Raw genomic sequence first — 25497 nt, 5'->3', positions numbered from 1 at the left:
TACTCCATACCCTAGCAATCTACGCAGAACCTTGGAAGGCAGTAAAGAATCTCCTTGGTTGACATACTTATTGACTACAGGAGGAACTACCCTGATGCGAAATTCCAATTGATGTACACGAGTTTGTACTCAAGCATACTAAAATTCATATAAAGTGACAGAGCCCTACTCAGATAGTTTCTGGACATCATAAACCGGAGTCAACCAATCACATTGATAGATTAAGAAGATGGGTGTAGAGAAAAACGTAGATGATGTTAACTAAGGTGAACCTATCCAAATGGAATGAGATACTGGTCTGGACTAATATCAACACACTGGCATATACAAGGGAACCAGTGGTGGATAATCCTAACTCTAGGTCAACTCAGCTGGCATATACAAGGGTACCAGTGGTCGACTTTATTGTATTTATTCCGGTTGGTCTGGTCTCAATTTTTTTTTTAATAGGCATAAATTTGTAGGCTCTGGAGTTTAATAATTGCAACTAAAAAGTTTCTCCCATAATGGTAATAATTCCCATCCACCTGAGCTCTGTGCTTTTTTTTTTGTATCTCAGTCACTCTATTTCACCCTAGTAATGGTAAAAAGAAAAAAAAAGAAGTGATCAGGATTCTTTCGATGTTTCCATCACGAGGATATGGCGAAACTACCATGTTTTCTTTTCTAACACCTGAGCTCTGTGCTTTTATGAATAGACTCTTCTAGATGTTTCCATCTAATCAGATTGGTTCCTCAACTCCTACAACCAAAATGTTCCCATCCACTTAGATTGGTTAGTGCAAACCTTAATAGGCATAAATTTCTAGGCTCTGGAGTTTAATAATTGCAACTAAAAAGTTTCTCTCATACCCCCAAGGAGAAACTGTTACCATTTGAAGCAAAAGAGTTAAGGAAAGATATTACCGTGTTGCATGAGATTGGGTTACCTCCGAAGAAGTGCTAAGTTTAAAGTCTTCAGCCAGACATCAGAAGGAATTAGTCACCTCATAGAATCATAAAGCAGTAGTCGAAATAACTGTGGGTCATCTGGATCAAAAAGTGTTATCCATAAGAAGAGGAAACTGCAACAGACCAAGAAGATACCGAACATACCTACATCTAGTTGTGGTTCACGTTCAAGCTCTATAAAAGGGTCTAAATAAAAAGCTTTCAACGGTTGAATTTCTTCAAAGACATTCTGAAGATCAGGTTGAAGAGTCTGGAAATACTTAACTAAGAACTTAGAAGCCCATAACAATAACCTGAATAACTGGGGATCCTCTGAGTCAATTAGGTTTGACTCACACAGCTGACCACAATGAAAGTGGTCTTCCTGAGAAAAATGTATCGACCCTGTTCTCCTAAAGTAATTAGGTTTAGTCTCACAACTTAATAAACGACACATCTGAAAATCATATGTTCCCACAATTGGAAGAAAAGTTTTTGGTGGGAAAACAAAGTCAATCTTGGTATCATAGCCTAGGTTAACCACATCAACCGGAGGATGGGTTTCTAACAACTGAGCTTCTTTTTGGACATCATTAGGTTCGGGAAAACGTGTATGAAGATAATCTTGTAAGATGGTTGAGGCACAAATGTCAAGTCCTACACGAGGGAACTTTCTAAGAGTTAAAGCACACGGAGAATGATAATCACCCCCAAACTTAGAGTTTTATGTGTCTCTAGAAAGACTAGTCACAACTTCCCTAATTTCAGGGTCATTAGATTCATGAAAATGATCAATCGATTCTTGTAAGTCAGGTACATCCTCATTCATATCGACGGGTTCATATTGTTCTTCTAAGTCTATTGTTTTTAAATCGCTAGAATCAAAATATACACGTTCATTTAAACCATCATCATAATCATATAAAGGATTATCAGAGAAAGTTTCTAGTAAAGGCTCATTAACTAAGGTGTTAATCATAGTTACTTCCTCCGATTCACTGATAGGCACATCAAATAATGGATTATCTAACACATTGCAGGCTAAAGGATCATGAACTATATCGTCTAAAACGATGATATTCCTAGTCAAATCCTCATCCTTTTGAATAGGTGAATAATTATTAAAATTATTTGGATTTGTACTAGAAACAACACTATTATTATAAAGGTCAATCGGAGTAACAAATTCCTGATCACTATGCCTACATATTTCATGTTCTTTATCAATAATATCCTCATCATAATCATCATTATAATAACATGAAAATGGTTGAACCTCATCTAAAGTAGTGTTACCAATTTTAACCTCGATATCTTGATTATGCAAATAACTAAACTCATTTTCAAGGGTATTATTGGATACACTACATTGGCAATTCAAGTCATTTCGAGCAATACTTTCGTTCATATCTAACTCAAGTCTAGTGTCGACTCAGCTATCCTCTCAAGGGTCTCTTCTAAAGAAATCTCCCTAAGGGTTGGATCTAAGTTTTCACTTAACCTATGGAGGATATGTTCCAAAGAAGATTCAGTCGTTGTTGCAGTCCTTTCGTCCATAACTACGTTGTTCACCTCATCTAATTTGTACGTCGATTCAGCTAACTTACGTGATGTCTCAGCTAAATTCCTGAGAGACTCTTCTATGGAAGGAATAAGAACTGAAGGATCATAAAAATGACTACTTTTCAATAGTTTGATTGTATCCTCTAAAGACGAAGAACTAGTATTATAATCTTCTTGCTCGTATGACTTATGCGCGTGCGGATAGTAATTGGGCTCACCATGGTATGACCCAAAACCTTGAAAAGGTTGGCGTGCCCAACCACTATTCACACTATGATCATAGAAAGAGTAATGTTCATGTTTCTCAGTCGAATAATCAATGTATTGGCTATACCAGTTTGACATCCTAACTGCAAGGGAATTCTAAACAAGCACAAAGAAGGCTGACTCGACCACAACAAGCCTATTTTATCTAGCAAACAAAAAGCATGATGGCTCCACTTAGACTGTTTCTAGACCAACTTCTAATCCTTCGAAAGGGAATTCGTTACATTTTAAGAAAACCCCTCTGGAATCAATCCGAGTCAAAGTAAGTTGAATAGAGGCGAAGGAAGCTGCGTGGATCTTAGATACCCAAGGCCTCACCGCATTACAAGGCGGCGCAGTCACGCATTCAACTCACAGAAACCCTCATGAACTTCGAAGTATGCTTAAAAGAGTAACCAATATTTTTCGAATGACTTTCCTATTAAGCTCGTTACCCTATCGGTCTCGTTCTAGTCAGTATTTTAAGCTTAGTTTCGCGTAGGTTACGTGTTCCTAAGGCGGGAAAGAAGGAAACGGTGATGAAATCTGAGTCCTTATCTTGATTTGGCCAGGCCTTGCCCTTTACTAGAAAATTAAATCCGATTTCAGGTCCTCAACATATATGCATACAAAATCATCCAGTAAACCCGCTGACAGGGGATTCGCAGGTGTTTAGAATTCTTACCTCCCGTTCCAGACGGGGGATGAACCGTTGAAGTCGACTCGGGCCACGACTCCTATGTCATGTACGAACCCGAGGGGCCGAGGCGATATCGTAATCACCGTCCTTCTCTGCACACAGTTTATATTTAAAACTACCCTTCCATAGGGTTTAAAAAAATAAAATAAAAATAAAGTCCCAAAGTTCTAATGTCCGAAAGAAAAGGAAAAAAAATGTCCAAAAATAAAATATTACAAAAATAAAAACCTTAATTACAGTTTTAAAAAAAATAAAAATAAAATAATATACAAAATCTTCTTCTTCACTCCTTTTATATTTCTCTTTTCTTTCCTTTTTGGGCTTTGCCTTTCTTTTTAGCACTTTCTCTTTTTCTTTAGCTTAGCTCCAAATCTGAAAGCAAAAAAAAATACCAAAACGCGTAAAAAAGAACAAATAAAATAAAACCTAAAAACAAATCTATAAACAAATCCGCGTTGGCGGCGCCAAAAATTGATGTAATTTTAGATAGTGGTAAGAAGGTTGTCGTTCACTCAGACTTGTTGAAATTGATTGTAGGATTTAATAAAGAAAATACTAAAAATAAGAAAATACATATACAAAATATTGTCACAAGATGAAGAATTTACTGGGACTCAGGATTTCACTGCTTTCATATTCAAGTGGTTCAAAAATTAATCCTAGACATTTATCGCTCAAACAAAAGAAATATCAACTCTAATATTTTGCCAAGGATAGATTTCGTAAAACATCAATTGTAAATTACAAGCATAGTGTATCTAAAGCATCTAAGACTAAGCATACACTATCTAACAAGATGACAATTGATTAATAGAAATCATAATCATTTAAAATCGGTGAAAAAAGTAAATAAGGAATTAATTAAATTTATCACATAATGAAATTCAGCTTCGTCCGTCGTCCCAGCGATGGGGTTTAGCTCCACATGGTGAAAAGACTCTCAAAATAATATTTCATTGCTCAAATGGTGTTTACAAAGAAGAGAAAAAGAGAAAATCAATTAAAACAGGAAATTGCAACGTTTATAAGCGTTTCAAAACCCACTGTCACAAAGAACAACAGTAAACGGTCGCAGTTGACAGTCTTATATTTTCAGCATAAACGACAGTATTTTACGACTGCCTTGGTTAGTCTGTTCTTCGTGTTCTTCCTATTTTTCTGCTGTTGCAGATTTCTCTGCAGCAATTTTCTCCACTCTGTAGCCTCCCCAATCACTCGATCCCCTCTCTATGCTACCCCAGAGTTGTATTTATACTCAACAGGGCCAAGAATAACTCCTCATTACTCCATGAAATCTCCCATATACGGCAGTGAAGAAAAATGTTCTCGGGAATATTTTCTTCCCTGATTTGCCTTCTCATGCGTCTGCAGATATGTAACATACTCCAAAAAGATTCTACACGCACCAGATAACATCAAACACGCCTCTACCACAAGATAACTTCCCAAAATACGAGAAGTCCCGAGAATATTTCACAAAGAATATACGGGCCCTGTTTTCTTCAAATGAGAGAATCAACTTTCCTCTTTGTATCAAATACAGTGATCATCCTTGTTTTAGCGTAACAGATCAATACCAATCTATTTCAAGCCAAGAATCTCGCCAAATATCTTCATCAATCTTCACAAATTAAATGCAGGAAAATACGAGTTTTTCCTCACTCCCTGTTTTGCTTCCAAACTGATCATCCAGCCAAATCTAATCGATTCTAAAGCCCATACCATCTCTGTTAGGTCAAAACAAATCGTTCCCAAAAGTTTCAACCATTTAGTCTCTCAAGAACACCACAAAGTCTCGAACCCTAATTCTGTTCTTCAACTGCAACAAATTCCCGCCAATTTTGAAATTCAAAATGTAGAGGATGACCTCCCCCTAACAGACATGGGGGTGCGAATATCACTTGACGCCCTGAGGTGCCCCTTAGCAACTGGTGTACCCCTTATCCAATGTGGGAGTCCGAATAGTAAATGTCCTCCGGGGATGCTCCGAGTAACTTTTCGAGCCGAATTTTCCAACAATATTTATTTCCAAAAAATACATACAAACACACAAAACACCATAATAAGTACGAAATTGAGTACTAACAATACGAAACATAGAGGACAAAATAGACATATAAATGCGTCTATCATCTAGGTCTTGATTGTGGAGGTAAAGAAGCTGATCAGGTTAAGAAAATCTTTGTTGGTATTGTAGGTAACATTATTCCTTAAAATTGGTCAAGAAATTGGGTTCTAGCAATGAATATTTTAGGATAAGATTTTGGTAGAGGTAAAAGAACCTTATGCCCAAGAACAAGTTATAAGGGCTTATACCTTCCGTTGTTGCACTTAGGCGCCGCTCATCTTGTTTCTCTTTTTTATTTTTCAACTAAAATTTTAAACTTTTTAAATAAGAAAAAAGAGAAGAAGTTTCCACTACTATACACAACACCAACATAAAACGGAAAGACTTATAGGGTATCAGTACGTGGCCTGTAGTCAAATATTTTGTTTGGAAATGCCTAACAAACATATATGAAAATGCGGGGGTCTAACAACCACACCCAACAATTCGTTTGACAATCTGAAAGGAATTACTCCAATATACTTTCTAGAGAATCAACTAGACAATCAGACTCAATCCAGAGTAAAGTATATCAAAGAGTTTAATATCTTTAACTCTTAATTCAATCTGCAATTAGTAAATAGAAATCTGCGAGCCCAATTGAATATAAGAAGAGTTACTTGAACGGTACCAAAGACCAATGTTCAAGTGTCAATCAATTTAAATCAACATCCAAAGGTTGGATATTCTAATTGATTGATTTTAACGCACAACCTGTGATATTTCAATTATATAACAAAATATAATGCGGAAAAGAAATAACACAGACACCAGAATTTAGTTAACGAGGAAAACCGCAAATGCAGAATAACCCTGAGACCTAGTCCAGTTTGAACACCACACTGTATTAAGCCGCTACAGACTCTAGCCTACTACCAATTAACTTCGGATTGGACTGTAGTTGAAATATAATCAATCTCACATTGATTCAAGGTACAGTTACGTTCCTTACGTCTCTGATCCCAACAGGATACTACATACTTGATTCTCTAAGTTGATTTCACCCACAACCAAGAGTTGCTACGACCCAAAGTCGAAGACTTGATAAACAAATCTGTCTCACACAGAAAAGTCTATGGATTGAATAAATCTGTCTCTCACAAAAATACCCAAGAGGTTTTGTTCCGTCTTTTGATAAATCAAGGTGAACATGAACCAATTGATAATCCGCACTTATATTCCCGAAGAACAACCTAGTATTATCAATCACCTCATAATAATCTTAATCGACTAGCGAAACAAGATATTGTGGAATCGCAAACGATGAGACGAAGATGTTTGTGATTACTTTTATCTTGCATATCGGAGAAATTAATCTCGAGTCAATTATTTCAATTGTACTCAATACGATAGAATCGGGTAAGATCAGAACAAGCAACTACAAAGAGAATAGTTGGGTCTTGCTTCACAATCCCAATGAAGTATTTGAAGTCGTTAACCTAAAGGGTCTCTAATAAACCTAAGGTTAAGGAGAATCGACTTTAGTTTATGCAACTAGTAACACACATGATGTGTGGGGACTAGGTTTCCCAGTTGCTAGAGTTCTCCTTTATATAGTTTTCAAATCAGGGTTTGCAATCCAAGTTACCTTGGTAACAAAGCATTCAATATTCATCGTTAAATGAAAAACCTGATTCAACCAAGCTAATATCTTTCAACCGTTAGATCAAACTTAGCTTGTTACACACAAATGAAACGTTCCCTCATCTAGGTTTATGTAACCGTACCCAAATGTGTACACCATGTTGGATCTCAAATAGTTAACCGAGGTTAGTCATATGATTATTCTCATATCAACTACACAATCCATGTCCTAGTCCGAGACATCTATAAATAGGCTAGAAATCAGTTTTGATCACTAACATTGACAAACATGCTTGAGATAGCAACGCATGCTAGTTCGATCGAGCAGTGCTTTAATAATATTGATCTATCTCAATTGCACGACCTCCACCATATCACTGTTAAATGTGATGCCTCATTTATCTCTAGAAATGTACACTATCGTAAGCCTAATTTTACGCGATTTTGCAGGTATTTGAAAAGGATGTAGCACCAAATGTATGGGACGAGTTCAAGACTAAGAGCAACTAGAATACACAACTTTTACAGCAACAACGAAATGGTGCAAAGAATTACAACTGACACACTTTATGATTGCATTTGATCTCCAAAGCATAATGAACTACATCAACAACTCTGAGTTATCTATTGTTTGGAAAAATGAAACTTTTATTTTAGATACTTTGAGTCATTTATATACTGGACTACAATGAAAATGCAATTTCATTCAGAAGTCTGTAATAAGGCGGCAAACAAATTAGCAAAGTTAGTCTGAAGGCATAACATATCAAATATTTAGTATGATAAGCCACCTAGTGTCCTAGAAGAGCACCTGCATGCAAACTTTGTTCAGGGAGCTAATAAATAAAATTTATCTTTGCGTCGAAAGAAAAAAAGGAACTACCATTCGACAATTTTGCCATTGCCACATCATATCTTTGTAAGTTTGTCCTGAATGCATTAGGTATAGCGCATGAGCTAAAACTATGTACCACTTCATTGCTTCTGCTTTAAGATTATGTGACGTGTACGGTGGTTATTTTGTAGTTATAAATAGGAAAATTAATCAATCTTCAAGACAACTGCCATGTGACGTGCACGATGGTTATTTTGTAGTTATAAATAAAAAAATAAATCAATCTTCAAGACAGCTGCCATGTGGCAATTTTTGACTTGTGCATTTCTAAACTTATGTACGAAAATGCTTTATGTTTCGGAAAAAATCCCACGATTACTGTTGTAACACACAAATAGGGAGACCCACCTCTGTCCATTTATAATCCTAATGTTAGAGGGTTCTCCCCTCATTCGTCCGATCCCCTTGCGGGATTTTTCCGGATCATTTTGGGCGTTAACCTAAAGAAAAGAAAGAAAAGAACACTTACAATCGCCCAACGAAATGCTAATCACCCCCAAAAGATCATCCCCCAACCTTCCTCCACACTCACATAATAAACTTAAGTGGCCATCTGTTTTCTCCAAGGGCGGAGACATAATCAAAATGTGTGGTGGTGGCTGACGCCACTTCCGATCACCCTAATTATTATTTTTCGGTGTGTACGGTGATTTTTGTCATTTTTCCTTTGCCTGCCTGCAATCAAACAAAAAAATTGACCCAACTTTGTTTCTGAAAGAGCCTTTTTGACCCCAATTGTTTCACACAAATGGAACTGCATAAGACAAAAATGTCAGTAACCATCAGACAAACGAGGATGAGTTTCTCATTCTTATAAAACAACTCAGACATTCACCTAATCACTATTCCTCCCTTTTAAAAGAAAAAAAAGAAAAAAAAAAAAAAAAAGTATGTTTGTTTGCAGCTGACTCGGCGTCTGAATCTGAGTTAACCCCTGACTCGGACCGAGTCAGCAGTCAGACCGTTTATTTTCCATTTTGAGTCAGATCTGACTCGACCTCTGACTCAGACATAACCCCTGACTCGGACTCATTTGAGTCAGGTAACAAAATACCCCTGACTCATGGGACCAAACCACTGACTCACTTATTTCCGAGTCAGATGAGTCAGATCTGACTCAAAACAAACATATCGACTCAGATTCAGATGAGTCAGGTGATTTCACTCAGATGCAGATGATTCAGATCCAGACGACTCAGATGAGTCAGGAGTAAACAAACATGGTGTAAGACATGTATTGAGAGTAGTGTTTTCAATGGAGCGATAAAAAACTTGAAAACGAAGAAGAGACTCCAATGATCAAATAGGAAGAGATATTGGTATGTACCCTTATAACTCTTCTACTTGAATGGGGTTTGGAGATAAATTATATAATTTTTCATTTTTTTTAAGCAAAATGGGTTTTGTTTTTTTTCTGAAGCAAAAGGGGTTTCGAAGTCTTTGTTTTTGTCATTACAATTTTTTAATTGGAGTTGAGTTTTTATAATCTTATTGAGTTGTTCACCTTAAATACTGTTGATTAGTTGATCATCAAGAAATGGTCTCTTCATTTTCTTTGTTTGAGAGGAGCAGAGAGAAGGGGAGGAGACCAAAATCAAACCCAAATCTTCTATTTCGGACTTGGGGTCTTTAAGAAGATTCTTGTTTTGCATAGGGTTTCGTGGTCCCAGATTCACTTGGGTATCTAAATTTAGATGCATTTATGGAGGTTTTAGTTTAAGTATGACATTAGATTGTTGGTATTACTAGTTCATGAGAACCAATATTTGTATATTATGCATATATGATTAAGAAATTTTAGTAGGTTCTATGGCTTTGTGATTTCCAATCCAAGCTTGTTCAGCATTTTAGTTTAATAATTATTGCACAGCATAACCAAGAGCTAGAAAAGTATGCAAGACTAGGCTCAGTGATCAATTTGAACAATGACCTCCTTTCTGGGTTGCATAGATACTGGTAGGGGAGTCTGACACCGATACGTACTGGAGAATCCAATTTGGCATTTAGAAAAATGGCTGATACGGGTACCGGCCGACACGGCCTACATATAATTTTGTTAGTGTAATTTTATAGGAATCAAATAGAGCACACAAGTTCATTGTAATCCCCAAAGCACTCATTGTACACCTCTATCTCACAACATTTCATTCCCACATTGCTGGCAAACTCCAGAGTCCAGACTTCCTCTCTCAACCCTCTTTATGAGGGGAGTAAACTCTTTGGTTTCCTCTTTAAGTGTTTCTCCACTTCACAAGTCCAAAACACTAGAAAAGAAAGAACTTTAAGAGTGACTGAAGAAGTTCAGGAAGTGAAGGTTGAGTGATTCTTAGGATCTTATACACAGAAAATAAAAAAGTGGAAAGCAGGAAAAAAGTGCTAGCTAGAAATCTAGTTGTGGTGATACTGATACTAGTCTGTTCAAATTGTGACTTTAATCATCATGGCAAGATTCCACGAGAGGTATTAGTTTGACAGTGCCAATAATAATACCTAAAAGATTAGTTTGATATTCTCTGTGTTTGAATAATTATAAACACTTGGTTTATTTCAGAAGTTTTTTTCTGCTGGATTCATACCTAAAACATGGGTCATGCGTATTGTCAATTTCATACTGTGATACATTATCGTTTTATTTTGCAGAATCAACCATGTGATGCTTGTGGGAACATTGGCTGGTCATATGTTCTTATCACTTTTTTCATTTGCGAGGTTCGTCATGTGTACTCCTACTCCTTTTGCCACCTTATGTGTTTCATTTTGCTGGGTACTCTAAGATAAATTTTACCACCTTTTTTTTTCTTTTCTCATTTTGTTGGTAATGGTGGAGTAGGTCCTCTTACCTTTATTCAGTAGAATGGATTTTATTGCTTTCCAAGACTTCTATATCTCTACCATGGCAAGTTTACATGCATGATCCAGTTTATACTATGTGTTGCCTATGTAAATGCTCAATACAAAATGGTTGTATATCATTATCACGTTTTTGTAGGTAATGTAAGTTATTAAGGTGTAAGCATACATACCCCCTTACTGAGCATTTATTTTTGTAGTATAGAACGTTCATCGCTAAGCAGTAATTTAAGTGGAAAATTCTTGCAGTCACATGTGTTATTTTCTCTTGTCCAAATACTAGACAGTTCTTTTATCCTTACCTATTAAGCAAAATTTTATGCTCACCAACAAAATAACACACAAAACCATACTACTTTATATTTCATTCATAGTTCATAGTCTTACTTTCTGAGTTTTACAAGAAAGAAGGAAATTAAGGTGACATTAAAGTTTGTTGGTTTCATTCACCACCTAAAGTGTTCTTTGATTGTGTGCATTTTACGGGAAACAGTGAATGTTACATGATCAGTTAGTGTTTTCTTAATTTTCATCTTCCAGATATGAATGTGATGGTGTTTTCTGTATGTTTGTCACCGGGCCTTACAAAAAACTAAATTCATGTGAATTGTCGATGAGTTTGCACCCTAGACATAAAGCAAGATATATTGATTCAACACTAATCAATATTTTATACATGGTCACCATTGGGCACGGACCATCCTGTAGCCAGCAAACTTAGTATTTACTCGAGATTGTCGATGCTGTCATTGTCCTCTAGATGTCCCGTACAAAAAGTTGGTTTTATTCTGAACCTAAACCTTTTTAAATATTTCAGCAGTAGTTTGGGTTTACTGTTGATTTTAATTGAGTTCAATAGGATGGGAATATGTCGCAAGTAATGATTTTTGGGGAGGATAATATTTACATTTTCGATGACTTGGTAGGTTGAAAAGGTATTGGGTAATTCAGAGATTGTTAACTGTTACTTTGAACAAACATCTCAGATTGATTCTGTTGGTAGTTGGTACTAAGGGTGTAAATAATACCCGAAAATACTCGGCCTGCCTGTATCCGCCCGAGCCCGCCTGTACCCGAAGTAGCCCAAAGCCTGTTATGGCCCGTCATGGACCACCCGGTCCGATCTGGATTAAATTATTGGGCGGTCTCGGGCTTTGCGGTTAATTATGATGCCCGGCCTGAAAGTCTTCTATGTGCCATTAATCATTTAATATCCTCTTAAAAAGACTTAAAAGTTACAATTTTATAATTGTCAATTTTGTGTCAAGAAAAATAAAATATATAATTGTTTTTACTTATAATTAACCTTTTCAAAACATTAATGGTAATATATTTTCTTATTAGAAAGTTTATTGTACTCTAATTAATTATTTATTATAGGCTAAAATTAAAAATTTGTCAGTGTAATTTAAATATAAAATTATACTACCACTTACGATATGCGATGTTGGAAAGAAAAGGATATTGTATTTAATATCGTTCATTTGAAAATTTAAACTTAAAAAAAATAAAAAATATAATGGCTTGTCCGGCCCGATCTGGCCTGCCCGTATAAAAAGTGGGCTTTGGGTAGCAAATTATCTACTTGTGCCCGGCCTGTCCGGCCTGAATTTGTTTACGGGCACACAAATATTAAGCCTGACCTGCCCGGCCTGTCTTAGTTTTTAGGTCGGGCGGCCCGGCCTGCCCGAATTTACACCCCTAGTTGGTACCCTATGTTTTTATTACCGGATAGGTTCTGAACCATTGCATTTATGCTGTTATGGTATTTGTAAATCTACTCAAATGTTTATGAATATACACTTTCACCACATACGAATGTTGTACCCTAATATCAAGTTATGTTAATAATGTTTCTATCATAACCCATTTTGTTTTTCTGCTGATCATTCAGGTACCTGCAAGACTGCTTTACATCCACACTGTGCAAAGGAAGCAAGAGTCCCCTAGTTGGGAAAAAGATTGGTGTATGTCCTAATGAGCAGCAACACCAACTTCCTCCTTTTTCTTCTTTTTTTCAGTGTTAGAGTGTAAGAAAATAAGGATCGAGTCTCTTGTATGGCCATCTAAAAATTGGCCCGAACAGTCTCTTGTATGGCCCATCTAAAAATTGGCCCGAACAGATAAGTAATTAATGAATAAAAGATTTTGACAAACAGCATTCCAATTCATATCCCTCTCTTGTGTGATTGTGATTAGGCGGCTGGCTCTGCTGCTTGTATTGTTGTTCCTTTAGGGTTCTCTAATTTATTCTCCTGTTTCTCTGATTGATGCATTCTAAACATTCAATTGGATTTCATGGTATGTTTTTCAATCAAGATTTAATACTTCTTCTTTTATGAATCTCATGATTGGATCTTATCAGGAAACAATCAATTCATTGAAGATATTTTTAATTGGATCAAATCTGTGTCTAATTGATATGTAATTTCAGGAGATTGAATTTACAATTGAGGTTATTCTTCTGTAGGTGTCATGCTTGAGTTTTTAAATTAACCTCTCTATAGATCTTGAAAGATTGAAAACTTATCATGGTTCTTCAGTTATGGATTAATCAAATCCTTGTTCCTTAATTTTGATATGGAATTTAAATTTTCAATCAAGATCATGATTGAATTTTATCAGGAAGCAATAAAATTTATTTATTCAAGATTTTGCTAATTCTATGAAATATGTTTCTTATTGATCTGTAATTTGAAAAGATTGAATTTACAATTAAGCTTAAGCTTAAGATTTCAATTTTATCATGTTTCTTCAGTTATAAATAAATTAAATTAGCCAGCATTAAGGAAAAATTCTTGTTGTGCAAAGGCATCTGAGAAGAAGATAACTGGGGTTATGAGATAGTCATTGACTATTTCCGAAACCCTTCAGAGTTTTTACTTGCAGTTTGAAGGAGGGGATTATTCCAAGGTAGTTATGTTATCAGGATTTTAGTCTCCCGAGGTCTGATTAAGGAAAACATTCCCTATAAGCTCAGTTTCAGTAATGACAGACAAGTCTTTATTTGACAAGTTTGCTAAAAGGTATGAGCTAGAGGTTTCTGAATTAATGGAGGTACTCCAAAGGTCAGCTGAAATTCCAAGACCTACTGCAGAACTGAAGGACATATGCGGTAATTATCGACGTTCTCAAATCATGCTGTATATTGTTTTTGAAGGTTTAAGTTCGGGTTAGTTTCCAAGGTCTTACAATCAGGAGTGCTTCTTTGGTTTTTGGTCGCGAAAACGATGACCATATGGCCATGGGAAGCAATATGTGAGTGAAACTATGCAAGGTTCTTTTGAATATGATATTCAAATAGCATTCTGGAACATCCTTCTTTCATGAGTATCTGGGAAAAATATAATGATGATATCTTTTTTCCTTCTCTTTTCATGTGCTCTAAAAAGGGTATCTATAAGGCTTGGTTAGGAAACAAATTACCTCAACTTCGGGTTTAATAAAGAACCGCATGTTAGTAGTGCCACTAAGAAGAAGTTCACTAAGAAGTGCCACCGTTAAGTTCCTGAAATGTGGAATCTGTATATTGTATAGCAAGGTCCATTGAATATTAAAGAACCGCATGTTAGTAGTGCTTCCTAGTTATGGATTTGGTGGCATGAGTATGTTATGTGAATTCTTAAACAAGTTTTCACGTTGTTGATTTGTCTAGCGAAATAAAAAATTGTGCACTAACCTGAAACTTTTTGGGTGTCAACAAGTATATTTAACTTGTATGCTTGTATTATGGCTTCAAGTTTGTTGTCGGAAACCATTAGAAGAGTTTCGATTTGCCCTTAATGTTGGCATCTATGTGTTTTGCGCAACAAATCTCCAGTTGGTTAAACTAATCTTGTTTATACTATGTTAAGTTGGATTAGTCTTAATCCGCACTAAGGCATGTTTATGGTATTAAGACTAGCTTAACCTTGATGCTAGTTAAGGTTGAGTTTAAGCATGACATGTCTTTTAGTTTGACATGTCATATGAGCTGTCCAATGTAGCCATGAGGTGTCCTCCAGCTCATAATGAAAGGTTGGAATGACATGTGGCAAGCATGACTAGGACTCACTTCTCGCCTCATATGTTTTATAAGGAAAATATGTTTTCATCCATCAAGGAATATGAGGAAATAGAAGTTGATAATAAGTCATGAAAGGTTAGGTGTCTTGTGTGTGTTTCTATTTCCTTGTACTACAACCTGTTTTAAGTATGAATCATATGTAGTGTAGTGCTATGTATGGTGCTGGTTTCTTGTGTTGCTGATTATGCTAATACCAGGTTGATTTTAGCATACAATGTTTAGGCCTTAAGTGTAGTGTTAATTGAGCTGAAATTCCAACACTTAATGCTAAATGCTGTATTAAGTGTAGAATTTATATGTAAGCTAAAAGATTACATGAGTTTGGTTTCTTATTCATGTAAATGTCTTATCGTGCACTGTACAGAGTCAGAAGATGGGCTATAAAAATGTTACTTGTTAATTTGATCATATTCTACACGTTTTTTTTTAAGTCTGAGATGTCAAAATGCTGTAACTGGAACTATAATCTTCAACTTGGCAGGTGATTTCAGTGAAGTTAGTGTAGCTACAGAAGAGAATCAAGCAATATGCAGGCAGGCGTTCATAGTCTTAGGGAAAACCTATGTTAAAGGAGAATCGAATCTAGTCTCAACTAGTATCACACAGAAGGTGTGGGGATTAGCTTTCCAACTTATATAGTCTTCAAATCAGGGTTTGATAACTTTAAAACAAAGCAATCAATATTCACCGTTAGATGAAACCTGATTTAAGATTCAAGCTAATATCTTTCCACTGTTAGATGGTCTTTAGCTTGTTACACACAAATGAAATATACATTTATTTAGATATGGGTAACCGTACCTAAACGTGTATATTGAGTTGGCTCAATAACAGTTAACCGAAGTTAGCCATATGAACATTTTCCTCTTAACCTTGTTCATCTTAACACTTCTAGATCAATTGATAATCAAATGAATCTAATTGTGTTACTCATAGAGTTGTTTAATTGTTTACATTCCCATAGAAGCATACAAGACATAATTTAAGCAAAATCGGGTTGATTCAAAAGAATAAGTTCATGAAAATTTTAGCCACGGTTTGCAAAGATTGCATTCCTTAATTTATAAATGTATTTTTTTCATGTGTATGAAATCATACTTATCCAATTTAAGAACTTGAACCACTTAACTTTGCAAACGGCTACGCGAACTTAAGTTCCGGACATTGGTCACAAGCCAACAGTTTGCAAACGGGTACGCAAACTTTATCTCCGGACCGAACTCAGTTGGAACCGTTTATGAACTGGTACGCAAAATTGGTTCTCGGACTTCAACAGTTAAATCAGTTTGTGAACGGGTATGCAAACTTAAGTACCCTGACTTAAGCAGTTGAATAAGTTTGCGAACGGTTATGCAAACTTCCGGTCCTGAATTCCCTCAAAACAGTTCGTACACTAAGTACATAAGCCGTAATGTATCCAGACATGGTTTTTATCTCTTAACTCCCATCTCAATAATTGAAACATTCTTAGAAGATGACAATAGCTGTCTCACACATATTATTAGCTTATAAGCAATTTTCAAGTGATTGAATGATCAATATGAAACATTCTGAGCTTACATCAAATGACTGTCTCACACAAATCATATAAGATGTTACCAGGTGATTTTCACATGATCATCTTTTGACTTTCGTCAAGAATAATGATGAAAGTGGTTAAAGCAAAAAGCTTTCCAACACATATTTTGATAAAGATATAAGCGAGTTAAACTCAGCTCGAAATATCAAATGTGTATAATGTAAAGTCTATATAGCTATAAGACTTTTGTCTCAATAGGATATAGAAAATAATATACTTGTGAGTGACAGACGAGTTCAAGTCTCCACATACCTTTTGTTGATGAAGTTCCACAATCTCCCCTTAGTAGTTCTTCGTTTTCAATCGACGAACGCCGTGAAGTATAAAACTTAACTACACATTCTATCCTAATCCGAGACATAGCTATAAGTAGACAAGAAATCAAGACTTTTAGTTCTGACAACTAAACTTGACAAACAAGCTTGAGATAGCAACGCTTGCGAGTTCGACCGAGTAGTGTTATAACAATTGGGATGTGATCAGAAAACAATTGGATCTATATGGAATACCTTAACATTACCATAATGGCTGAACCATTAACCATAACCCATGACCCTATCCAGTCTAGCTCTAATGATATTATCAGCAGATTGTTTGTTAGATCATTATAAGATGTATCAGAGAAACCCAAATCATTTAATCATAGTTAGAAGTGGATTCTTAAATAAAAGGAAACTTAGAAGTGCAAGGCCTAATATTGGTTGATCTCTCATGAATGTGCAATGTTATATTCAAATAATCCATGAGGATCCAAGGATGATTAATCCCATTACCAATATCCTTAATGTAGTTCCACTAATCTTTCCTCTTATTAAAGTATATGGAACCATATATAGAGGAAAATGACCAGGAATTCAGGCCTGCTAGCATCATAGGAGATTAAGACATTTATTAATTTTTTGTACCATGTCACGTTGGAAACTATAGAAGTGATGTACCCCCAGAGAGACCAGCAGAAGAGTGACACCATGTATTTGGGTAATTAAATCTCCTAAGATTCTGATACATTTTGGACTCATTATTTTGGTCTCACAAACAAAAATCACATTTGAGTTTTCAGATCTAATTAAATACCATACGACATTTCTGGTATTAGGGTTGCAGAAACCATGACAGTTCCACGACAAAATTATCATAATAAGGTTATGAAAACAAGCTAAATAAAGCTTAGGATTTTTACCAGAACTGTTCTTATGGAAAGTTTGCAACACACAATGATTAATTAAAATTATCACAACAGAACAACCACCAGTATTATGAATAATAGGAATATCCACAAGGGCAAAATATGAGACAAACTGAGAACTAATCAATTGAAAATTGGCATGTACCTGAATACGATGACAATATGGGATGGATAGATTTGAGGTTAAACCTCTCTTGATTCGTGAGAATCACGCCTCTGAGTTCAAACAATACAACCTAAGAAGAACAAAGTTCTAATAGATTAATAATTTGCTTGCCCTCACTATTACAGGACTTTCAGCTTATAAAGCTAGACCCCTCACTCTTAGATCCAACGACTACAATGCCACCAGATGTTTACATCTAACCCAATCATTACAATTAATAAAAACACCCACTCCTAAGTTAAATACTACCACCAACAACTTGTACTAGATACTGACACTAACAGGATATGGGCACTCTCCTCTCATAGAGGGTACGAGACATTACCGACCCCTCGAAAAACATCATTTTCCTCAAGGATGGGATTGGGTCTGAACTGGTTATCATTAACCACCTTGTTAAGTGCCTGTAACTTAAATATGGAACCTTCGGAGGAGTCCAGAATGTATGTATCTGTTCTTCTTACTAACACGTCGACTAGCCGCCACTATGCCACCAAGTGTACACATGTCATACTTTTATAAAATATCAACATCAGGCCCATGAATCAACTTCAGAATTTTATTTACCATGAGTAAACATTTAACCTCAAAGATAAAGACTTCCCCTGTGGAGCCTTTAAGTACTTCAACTCCTAACACAAAAAACAATTGTGTAATGTTGGTTATAGATTTCCCCCTATCAAACACAAACAAACTTGAAAATTCCAAAAACTTAGCAAAGTTGTTTGATTCTCGCGGTGGTAAAGTTGCTTGTAATATTTCTCGACCATGTACTGTATCTGTTGATGAAGGGTAGTTCTGAAATGGTACCACATGTAACTGCCATTTAAGGTGTTGCTTGAGATTAGCTGGCACCATAAGCTTCTCAACAACCTTAGAACGAGGCTGCACTACATCTGCGATTTTCACCCCCTTTACAAGAGACTTTTCCCAGCGAGAACAATATTCCTTACTAACAAAGACTGGAGGGCTAGGTTCTTCTGGTAGCCTTAAAAACCAAGTGAAAACGCCACCACGTGCTATACTCCACAACCTGATATTAAGCAAGCATAATCCGAAATCCTGCTGCAAAGACTGATGACCTGGCTTGCTGGTACTAAGAGCAAGAAACACAAACTTACAGGTAGGTTGATTTGAGATAATCTGCGATCCACTATCATACTGTTGTGCAGCAACACAAACCTTCAAAGATTTTTGTGAACCACCTCCCAACTGTAAGGTTAGAGAAGCACAAAAACTCCATCTACTGAGATGTAGTTGATCAATTAACTCTAGCACGGTACCAACTTCATTGCTACCTGTCAATTGAAGTATCAATCTGGACCATAAAACGGTATTGTACGGTAACCATTCATCCCAGAGCTTGCAAACAACACCAGACTCAACCCTTTTAATGAACAGAAATGTAGTCGAGCTGTCACATAGCAACCTTAATGGGTATCCAAGTTTGAAAACAAGTGCATAGAAAAAATTTCCACTATAAGTCGCCATTACCCTAGAGCTAGTATACCTCTTACCACGATCAAATAATGAACATGTATAAACAAAATAAAGATTGAAACAAACACCACCATGATAACTGTCACCATTTGTAAACAACATCACTACAAATGAATTCACTACAAGTGCTCTGATACCAATTGTCATGTACCTGAATACAATGACAAGAGGGGATGGATATATTTGAGGTTAAACCTCTCTTGATTCGTGAGAATCAAGCCTCTGAGTTCAAAGAACACAGCCTAAGAAGAAAAAAGTTCTAATAGATTAATAATTTGTTTGCCCTCACTATTACAGGACTTTCATCTTATAAAGCTAGACCCCTCACTCTTAGATCTAACGGCTACAATGCCACCAGATATTTACATCTAACCCACTCATTACAATTAATAAACACACCCATTCCTAAGTTAAATACTACCACCAACAACTTGTACTAGATACTGACACTAATAGGATATGAGCACTCTCCTCCCATAAAGGGTACGTGACAAAAATCTCGAAGGAATCAGGATGAATTGAGTTGATAAATTATGCTGACAGATACTGATCAAACTAAAGGGGAAACTATGAGTTTTAATTGGAAAACTAATAACCCTAAAATTACACTTTCTACACAGACAAGCATGAGATTTAGAAGAAAAAAAATTTAGGGAAAATAAACAGATGAGAGCACACAAGATGTTTGAAATAAAAAAAATGGTTTTAGTAGGAACTTGGTTTGTAGTACTTATGCTTGATTCAATAGAAGGGAGATGATGTACCATAATATTTGGATCACTGACTCCATTCTCAACATCCTCGATGTTCGAATCATAACCTCCATGGCTAGTATTCTCGATCTCTGGTTGACCTCCTCTACCATTGATGATCAATTGGGAAATCCCTTTGAAGTTGGGATTAGGGTTTTGATAATTCATTTCGAGAAGAACGTAATTGTCTTCTTATCTTGAGTCTCTACTTCTTTTATACTTCCTCGGATCAAGCTCATCCTCATTTAACCCATCTAGCCCATTATGGTCCACACTAACAGCCTCATTTACAACTTCAATTCCACTCGAACTATTCTGAATCTTTTCTACCATGTGAGCATGCTTGGCATAATATTCTGCAAATGCAGAATTAGTCATGCCAAAAATAAAGATATTTCATGCCCGTTCATCACACATCTATAACAAAGCACCCGAGACAAATTTTCCTGGGTTGCTTTTCAAAATGATATCTGATCCAATTTTATTTTTTTTTGGATGCATTGAGTAACCAGGTTCTTCTTTTTAGTGGTTGACTACGATCCGTTTCAATTTTTGCAGAAACTACTCTCCCTTTTTTAGTGTATCCTTTCCTTCCTTCTTGAGCTATCCTCCTTCTAATATCCTGACAAAGTTTTTCAAGAATGCCATCATCCACATGTTCAAGAGAGAGATCTTTGAACATAACAGAGAATACTTGGTGCGTGGACTCATATTATTCGAGCGGAATAGAGTTATCATAAATCTTTTGTACCACCAGATGTTCATGAATGATCCATGGCACTTTTTCTAAGACATCGTTAACATCTTCAGCCGTTTTGAATTTAAAAACAAACATATTCCTTCCCATGGTGTTGATTTCTCTTTGCACTTTTTCGAAATCAATATCATCCTTAGAAATGATCTTGCCAATCAGGTTGTTTGACCACTTATCTGCAACAACATCTATTTCTTCATCAGAGATTAAACCCCCTCTTGAACGATTAACTTGAATCTGACCCAGTTCTTGAAAACGCTTTGTGAGAGCATCCATTTGTAGTCTTGAGCTTTGAGACATTTATGAGAATAAGAAAGCTCTGCACTTTTCTTGAGAATAAAGGGATTACTCTGTAGGTATAATCTTATTCGCTAAGCAAGCTTTATAAAGAAGAATATAATTAGGGTTTGGTTGATGGTTTCCAGAGATACGGAGAAAATTTCCAAACTTAAGATTATTTGTTAAGATTTTCAAGTAATGATGTTTTAGAAAATCCGGAACAATATTAGCCTTTACTTTAGGAAGGTGAAATTCAAAATTTCGAACAACCCAATATTGCGCCTTTTTGATAATAACTTTTCCAGAAATTCCCTTAGATCTTTGGGTGTTGAACAACTGCAGATCTTGATTTTGATGTTGAGAATGAGAGTATGATTGATTGACGAATTCAATGGTAGTGAAACACACTGTTTCATGGATCATACAGTGAGAGATCAGAATTGACAATACCACTGCGAGAAGTGAAATAAAGCCTTTAATGGAGTTGAACATGTCCATATCTTGGATATGAAGAACACTAAGGTTCTAAATGAGTAAAAGTGAATCCAAAAATGCACCACTGCTCCCTTGAAGACCACAACTGGTGCATTAATGAGATCAACTAAAGTACTTCAAATCACCCGATTAGTTTTCCATACCAACAAATAAAAGAGATTGAGATAAGAAAGATAATTTTGAAACTAAAATGAGATAAAACTACTAATAATGATTGAATGCTAGCAAACTAATAACATAAACATTCGCAAACAGATTGTAATAGGCTTAAAAACGCATATTAAGCATGAAGATTCAAAGAAAGATCAAAGAAAAGATGAAAGTTTCTTCACCGATTTTTCCAAATGAGTCGACTCAAATTCGCCAAACCCTCGGAGCTCAAGGGTGAATATAGTTTTAGCCATGAGCAGCTATAGCACAAACCAGGTGTCTTTGTAGCACAAACCAGGCCTGGGTATTCATGAGCGTCAATAAAATTGTTTGGCCCGCTAGATGGTTAAGTTTCTTGATTTGGAAGAATAATTGTAAACTTTACTTTAACTTCGAAGTTCGAACTCTGAACTTAGTTTGAAGTTTGAAGTTTGAAGTTTGAACCCTCCTTTTCAGTTGTTTTTAGAAGGTTGTGAGAAAATATTGATCACTGACTGGATCAGATTACAGGGAAATTTAACATTGTCGAAGCTTTCGCGTATAATCAACAAGCAGTTGTTAAACACCATTCTGTCTTCTTCTGATTTTCTTCAGTCATCGCCAGTAAAGTTATTCGATATAACAAAAGCCCCATTAAAAATCCCTAATTTTTTAGCCCCAGTTCTCAATTTCTCCAGAAACCTAACTCCCAAACAGAATTTGTTGTTTTCTCATACCAGAGTTATTAATTTAAGCTTCAATTCTAACCCTCGTAATTTTTGCTCTAGTTCTCCCCCTCACATGGAAACTGTAGTTAATCAAAAAATCCCTTCATCAAAGGAGGTCACTGACAGCACACTGAGCAGAGTAAAAGACGATCTTTGGGTATCAATTCCAGTCAGGGCTTATTACAAGTTCAACAGGTTTGGGGTTTATTTAAATTTTTATAATTTTGCGGTCATCCCCAATCCCTAATTGCTTTCGCTTATTTATTTGAGTGGTTTACAGGATTGATTTAAAAGGATTAATTGCTGAGAATCAAGACAATTTGATCCATCATACATCTGGAGAGATCAATTATGCTGTTCTCAAATTCGGCAATGGGAGCTCTCAAACTCCTTCTCGAGTGAGTTCATATAAAGTTTAATTCATTATTCTCATCTTGTAGTTTTTGCTATGCAGGATTATTTGCTTAAAGTAAAAGAACATTTCAGTACATCTACATATACTCCATTATAAACATGCTCGTCTCATGATCAATTTTGTTGCAATGTGGCTCTTTAACTACTGACAACGAACCCAAACAATACCAGCTTACTTGTTTAAGTGCAAGGGTTTCATTGTACTAAGTTTAATTGTTATTTCAGGATTCAGAGGCTAATTTAAGTGGGAGTAGTCACTCTTACATGGTGGTTTTCCCGTATGGATCCACTGTAGTGTTTAATATGCTTGACGGCGAAGTTGATGGGCATCTGAAGATTGTCGAAAGACATGCCTCAGGGTTAGCGGAAATGGGCAAGGATGGGGCGTCTTTTCAGAATTACCACATTAGTAAGATATAATTAAGTTCCAAGTCCAACTAACTTCAAATTTTACTATCTAAAACTTTTGCCTTCTAGCGCTGGCATACAGAGGAACCCTCGTCCAATAATTGGTTAAAAAGATGTGATTACTCTCAAGCATCAGTTGGAAAAACTATGAAACCTTTTTTGTTTTTTTTTTTGGTTATCGGCATGAAACTGTTGATCAAATAGTCCTATGTTTGTTCTTTTAATTTGGTGACGTAAGGTGTGGAACTTTCATACTCTTAGAACGTAGGCATAGAAAGTGAAGCCAATGGTTGCAAATGCATATAAACTGGTGTGCTTTCGTCACCTAACTGTTTGGAGTTAAAATTTTATGCATGAATTAGAAGGTGGAACTATGGTTTATCCACACATTCAAATGTCTACATCCTTGTCATTATATTTTCATCAAGGTTTTGATGAACCTTGTTCTTTTAGGCTTGTGGTTTAGCAAGAATATATCTCTTAATATTTATCCTTTGCCAACGTGTCCTTTAAATATTGGTTCAATAAAAATTCATTTGCTTTAGTTGCTCCTTCTCCATTGTTATTTATTGGAAACCTGATGTTTCACTATTTTAAAACTGTAGAATATGAAGTGAGAGAAAAATCGAGTTTGCCCATGTGGATGCAAGGTGGTCGAGGTTATGTCATGTTGCAGCGTTTGGATATGCAGGGGATTCGTGCTATTAGTAGTGTTCTTGGTCAAAGTATAGCTCTCGATTACTACTTTCGCAAGGTACTTATTTAAATTTGCAAATGCCTTTTCTTTTCCTTTGATCAGGATATATTGTTTTATCACCCGGTTTGGGTTTCAGGTTGATGGAGTAATTGCAGCATTTGCAGAATTACCTCGCGCAAGGAGGACAATTAGGTCTCGTATAATGCGGAAAAAAAGAATGTATCAACTAGTTGGGAGAGCAAATTCTACTCTTGTTGAACTTGTTGTTAAGCTTGGGCTTTTTGAGAGGTATATTGATATTTCAACTCCCAGTATTGACAAACCTTTACCTGGTATTACTGTTGGGATTGAAATCGTTCCATATATTAAACAATCTCTAGTATTGTACCAGTCATATTATAGCAATAACCAAATATCAATGTGACTTCACATATTTATTCATCGCTTTGGGCTCGTAACTCTGTTTCCAAATCCTTGACGCACAAATAGGGTCAGACACTTGGTGGTTGTACCAAGAGATTTGGGGTTCAGTCCCACCTGCGCTGATTTGTGTGCAGGAGGTTTTTCTTTATTTCTTTGCGTAGCTACCTGCGTTGTAGATAGCAGATCTTTCCTTGTAAAAGTCCTTTTTATTTTTCTATGAAAAATAAGTTGAGTAATTATTGCTGAGGTTATTTGATTTTCGACATTTTCAGATCAGAAGTTGCTTCTATGGAAGATGGCAACTACTCCCGGATGTTGGAGTATCTAAAGGATCAATTTGAATTGAATAAAAAAATTGTAGGCATTGATTTTTACTTGAGGTTGATGGAGGTATGACCTTTCTCTTACTGCAGTATCTCGTAGAAGTGTTTTCACAGCTACTTGCTCCTTCCTATTATAGCGGGGCTCAAACTGTGTTTATTTTTCTTCTTGCAGAGGTTTACAGAATTTGTAGGAGCTGACATGATGTGGAGATATATTCTTGGAGTTCATGGTTTAATTGCTATATGTGCAGGCCTGGTGTATTGCTTTTCGCCACTTATTACCTCATTGTACAGTTTAGCAGGCGCTATTATGACAAAAACAAATACGGTTAAAGTCACCTATTAAACTTACTTAAGATTGTCACCATATCATTGTGTGTTTTAGTGAACCAAATAAGATTTTACATTGAGGATGCACTTCCTCTACTTTTACATGGATAACAACTTAATGTTTCTATTACCAGCCTTGTATACTCCAAAATGTAAGAAATTTCTATCCTTGAAAATAAAGGGTTTACAGACTCGTAGAGATTTCTGGCGGAGACCCCCACTGGAGACTGGACGTGTCTCTTATCCATCAAAACCAGGCCCGCTCCAGACACTGAGTTCAAATTATACTTCTAGCACAGATTCTTCTTCTCCTGCTCCTTCTGCATTGAATATTGGTTCAAAACCAGTTTCTGTAGAGCTTCGATCTACTGTTGTTGGAATTAATAAATCAAG

The 25497-nt window shown here is 36.0% G+C and overlaps 1 protein-coding gene and 1 long non-coding RNA gene across 2 annotated transcripts; both read left to right on the top strand.

Annotated features, from left to right (window-relative positions):
• Positions 1–9262: 9262 nt before the first annotated feature.
• LOC113309246 lies at positions 9263–13029 on the top strand. Its single transcript, XR_003340461.1, has 3 exons — positions 9263–9344; positions 10666–10734; positions 12770–13029. It is a non-coding gene; the product is annotated as an uncharacterized LOC113309246 (long non-coding RNA).
• A 9183-nt stretch (positions 13030–22212) lies between these two features.
• Positions 22213–25297, top strand: LOC113309175. Its single transcript, XM_026557585.1, has 7 exons — positions 22213–22704; positions 22790–22907; positions 23149–23332; positions 23937–24085; positions 24165–24316; positions 24724–24841; positions 24947–25297. Exons 1-7 carry the CDS (start codon positions 22583–22585, stop codon positions 25118–25120), a joined length of 1017 nt encoding a protein of 338 aa, XP_026413370.1. The 5' UTR covers positions 22213–22582; the 3' UTR covers positions 25121–25297.
• Positions 25298–25497: the final 200 nt, after the last annotated feature.

This window comes from Papaver somniferum, chromosome 9 (genome assembly GCF_003573695.1).
Source record: "Papaver somniferum cultivar HN1 chromosome 9, ASM357369v1, whole genome shotgun sequence".
Classification (NCBI taxonomy): Eukaryota; Viridiplantae; Streptophyta; class Magnoliopsida; order Ranunculales; family Papaveraceae; genus Papaver; species Papaver somniferum.
Note: the sequence above shows the minus strand (reverse complement) of the source record. Positions and strands in the feature narration are given on the sequence as shown.

Excerpts from the sequence above, each read along its gene's own strand:
- LOC113309175 (XM_026557585.1), top strand. The coding sequence starts at position 22,583 with ATGGAAACTGTAGTTAATCAAAAAATCCCTTCATCAAAGGAGGTCACT. Across the intron at positions 24,317-24,723 it reads AAGCTTGGGCTTTTTGAGAG|ATCAGAAGTTGCTTCTATGG; the intron begins GTATATTGATAT and ends CGACATTTTCAG. Across the intron at positions 24,842-24,946 it reads TTTACTTGAGGTTGATGGAG|AGGTTTACAGAATTTGTAGG; the intron begins GTATGACCTTTC and ends TTCTTCTTGCAG.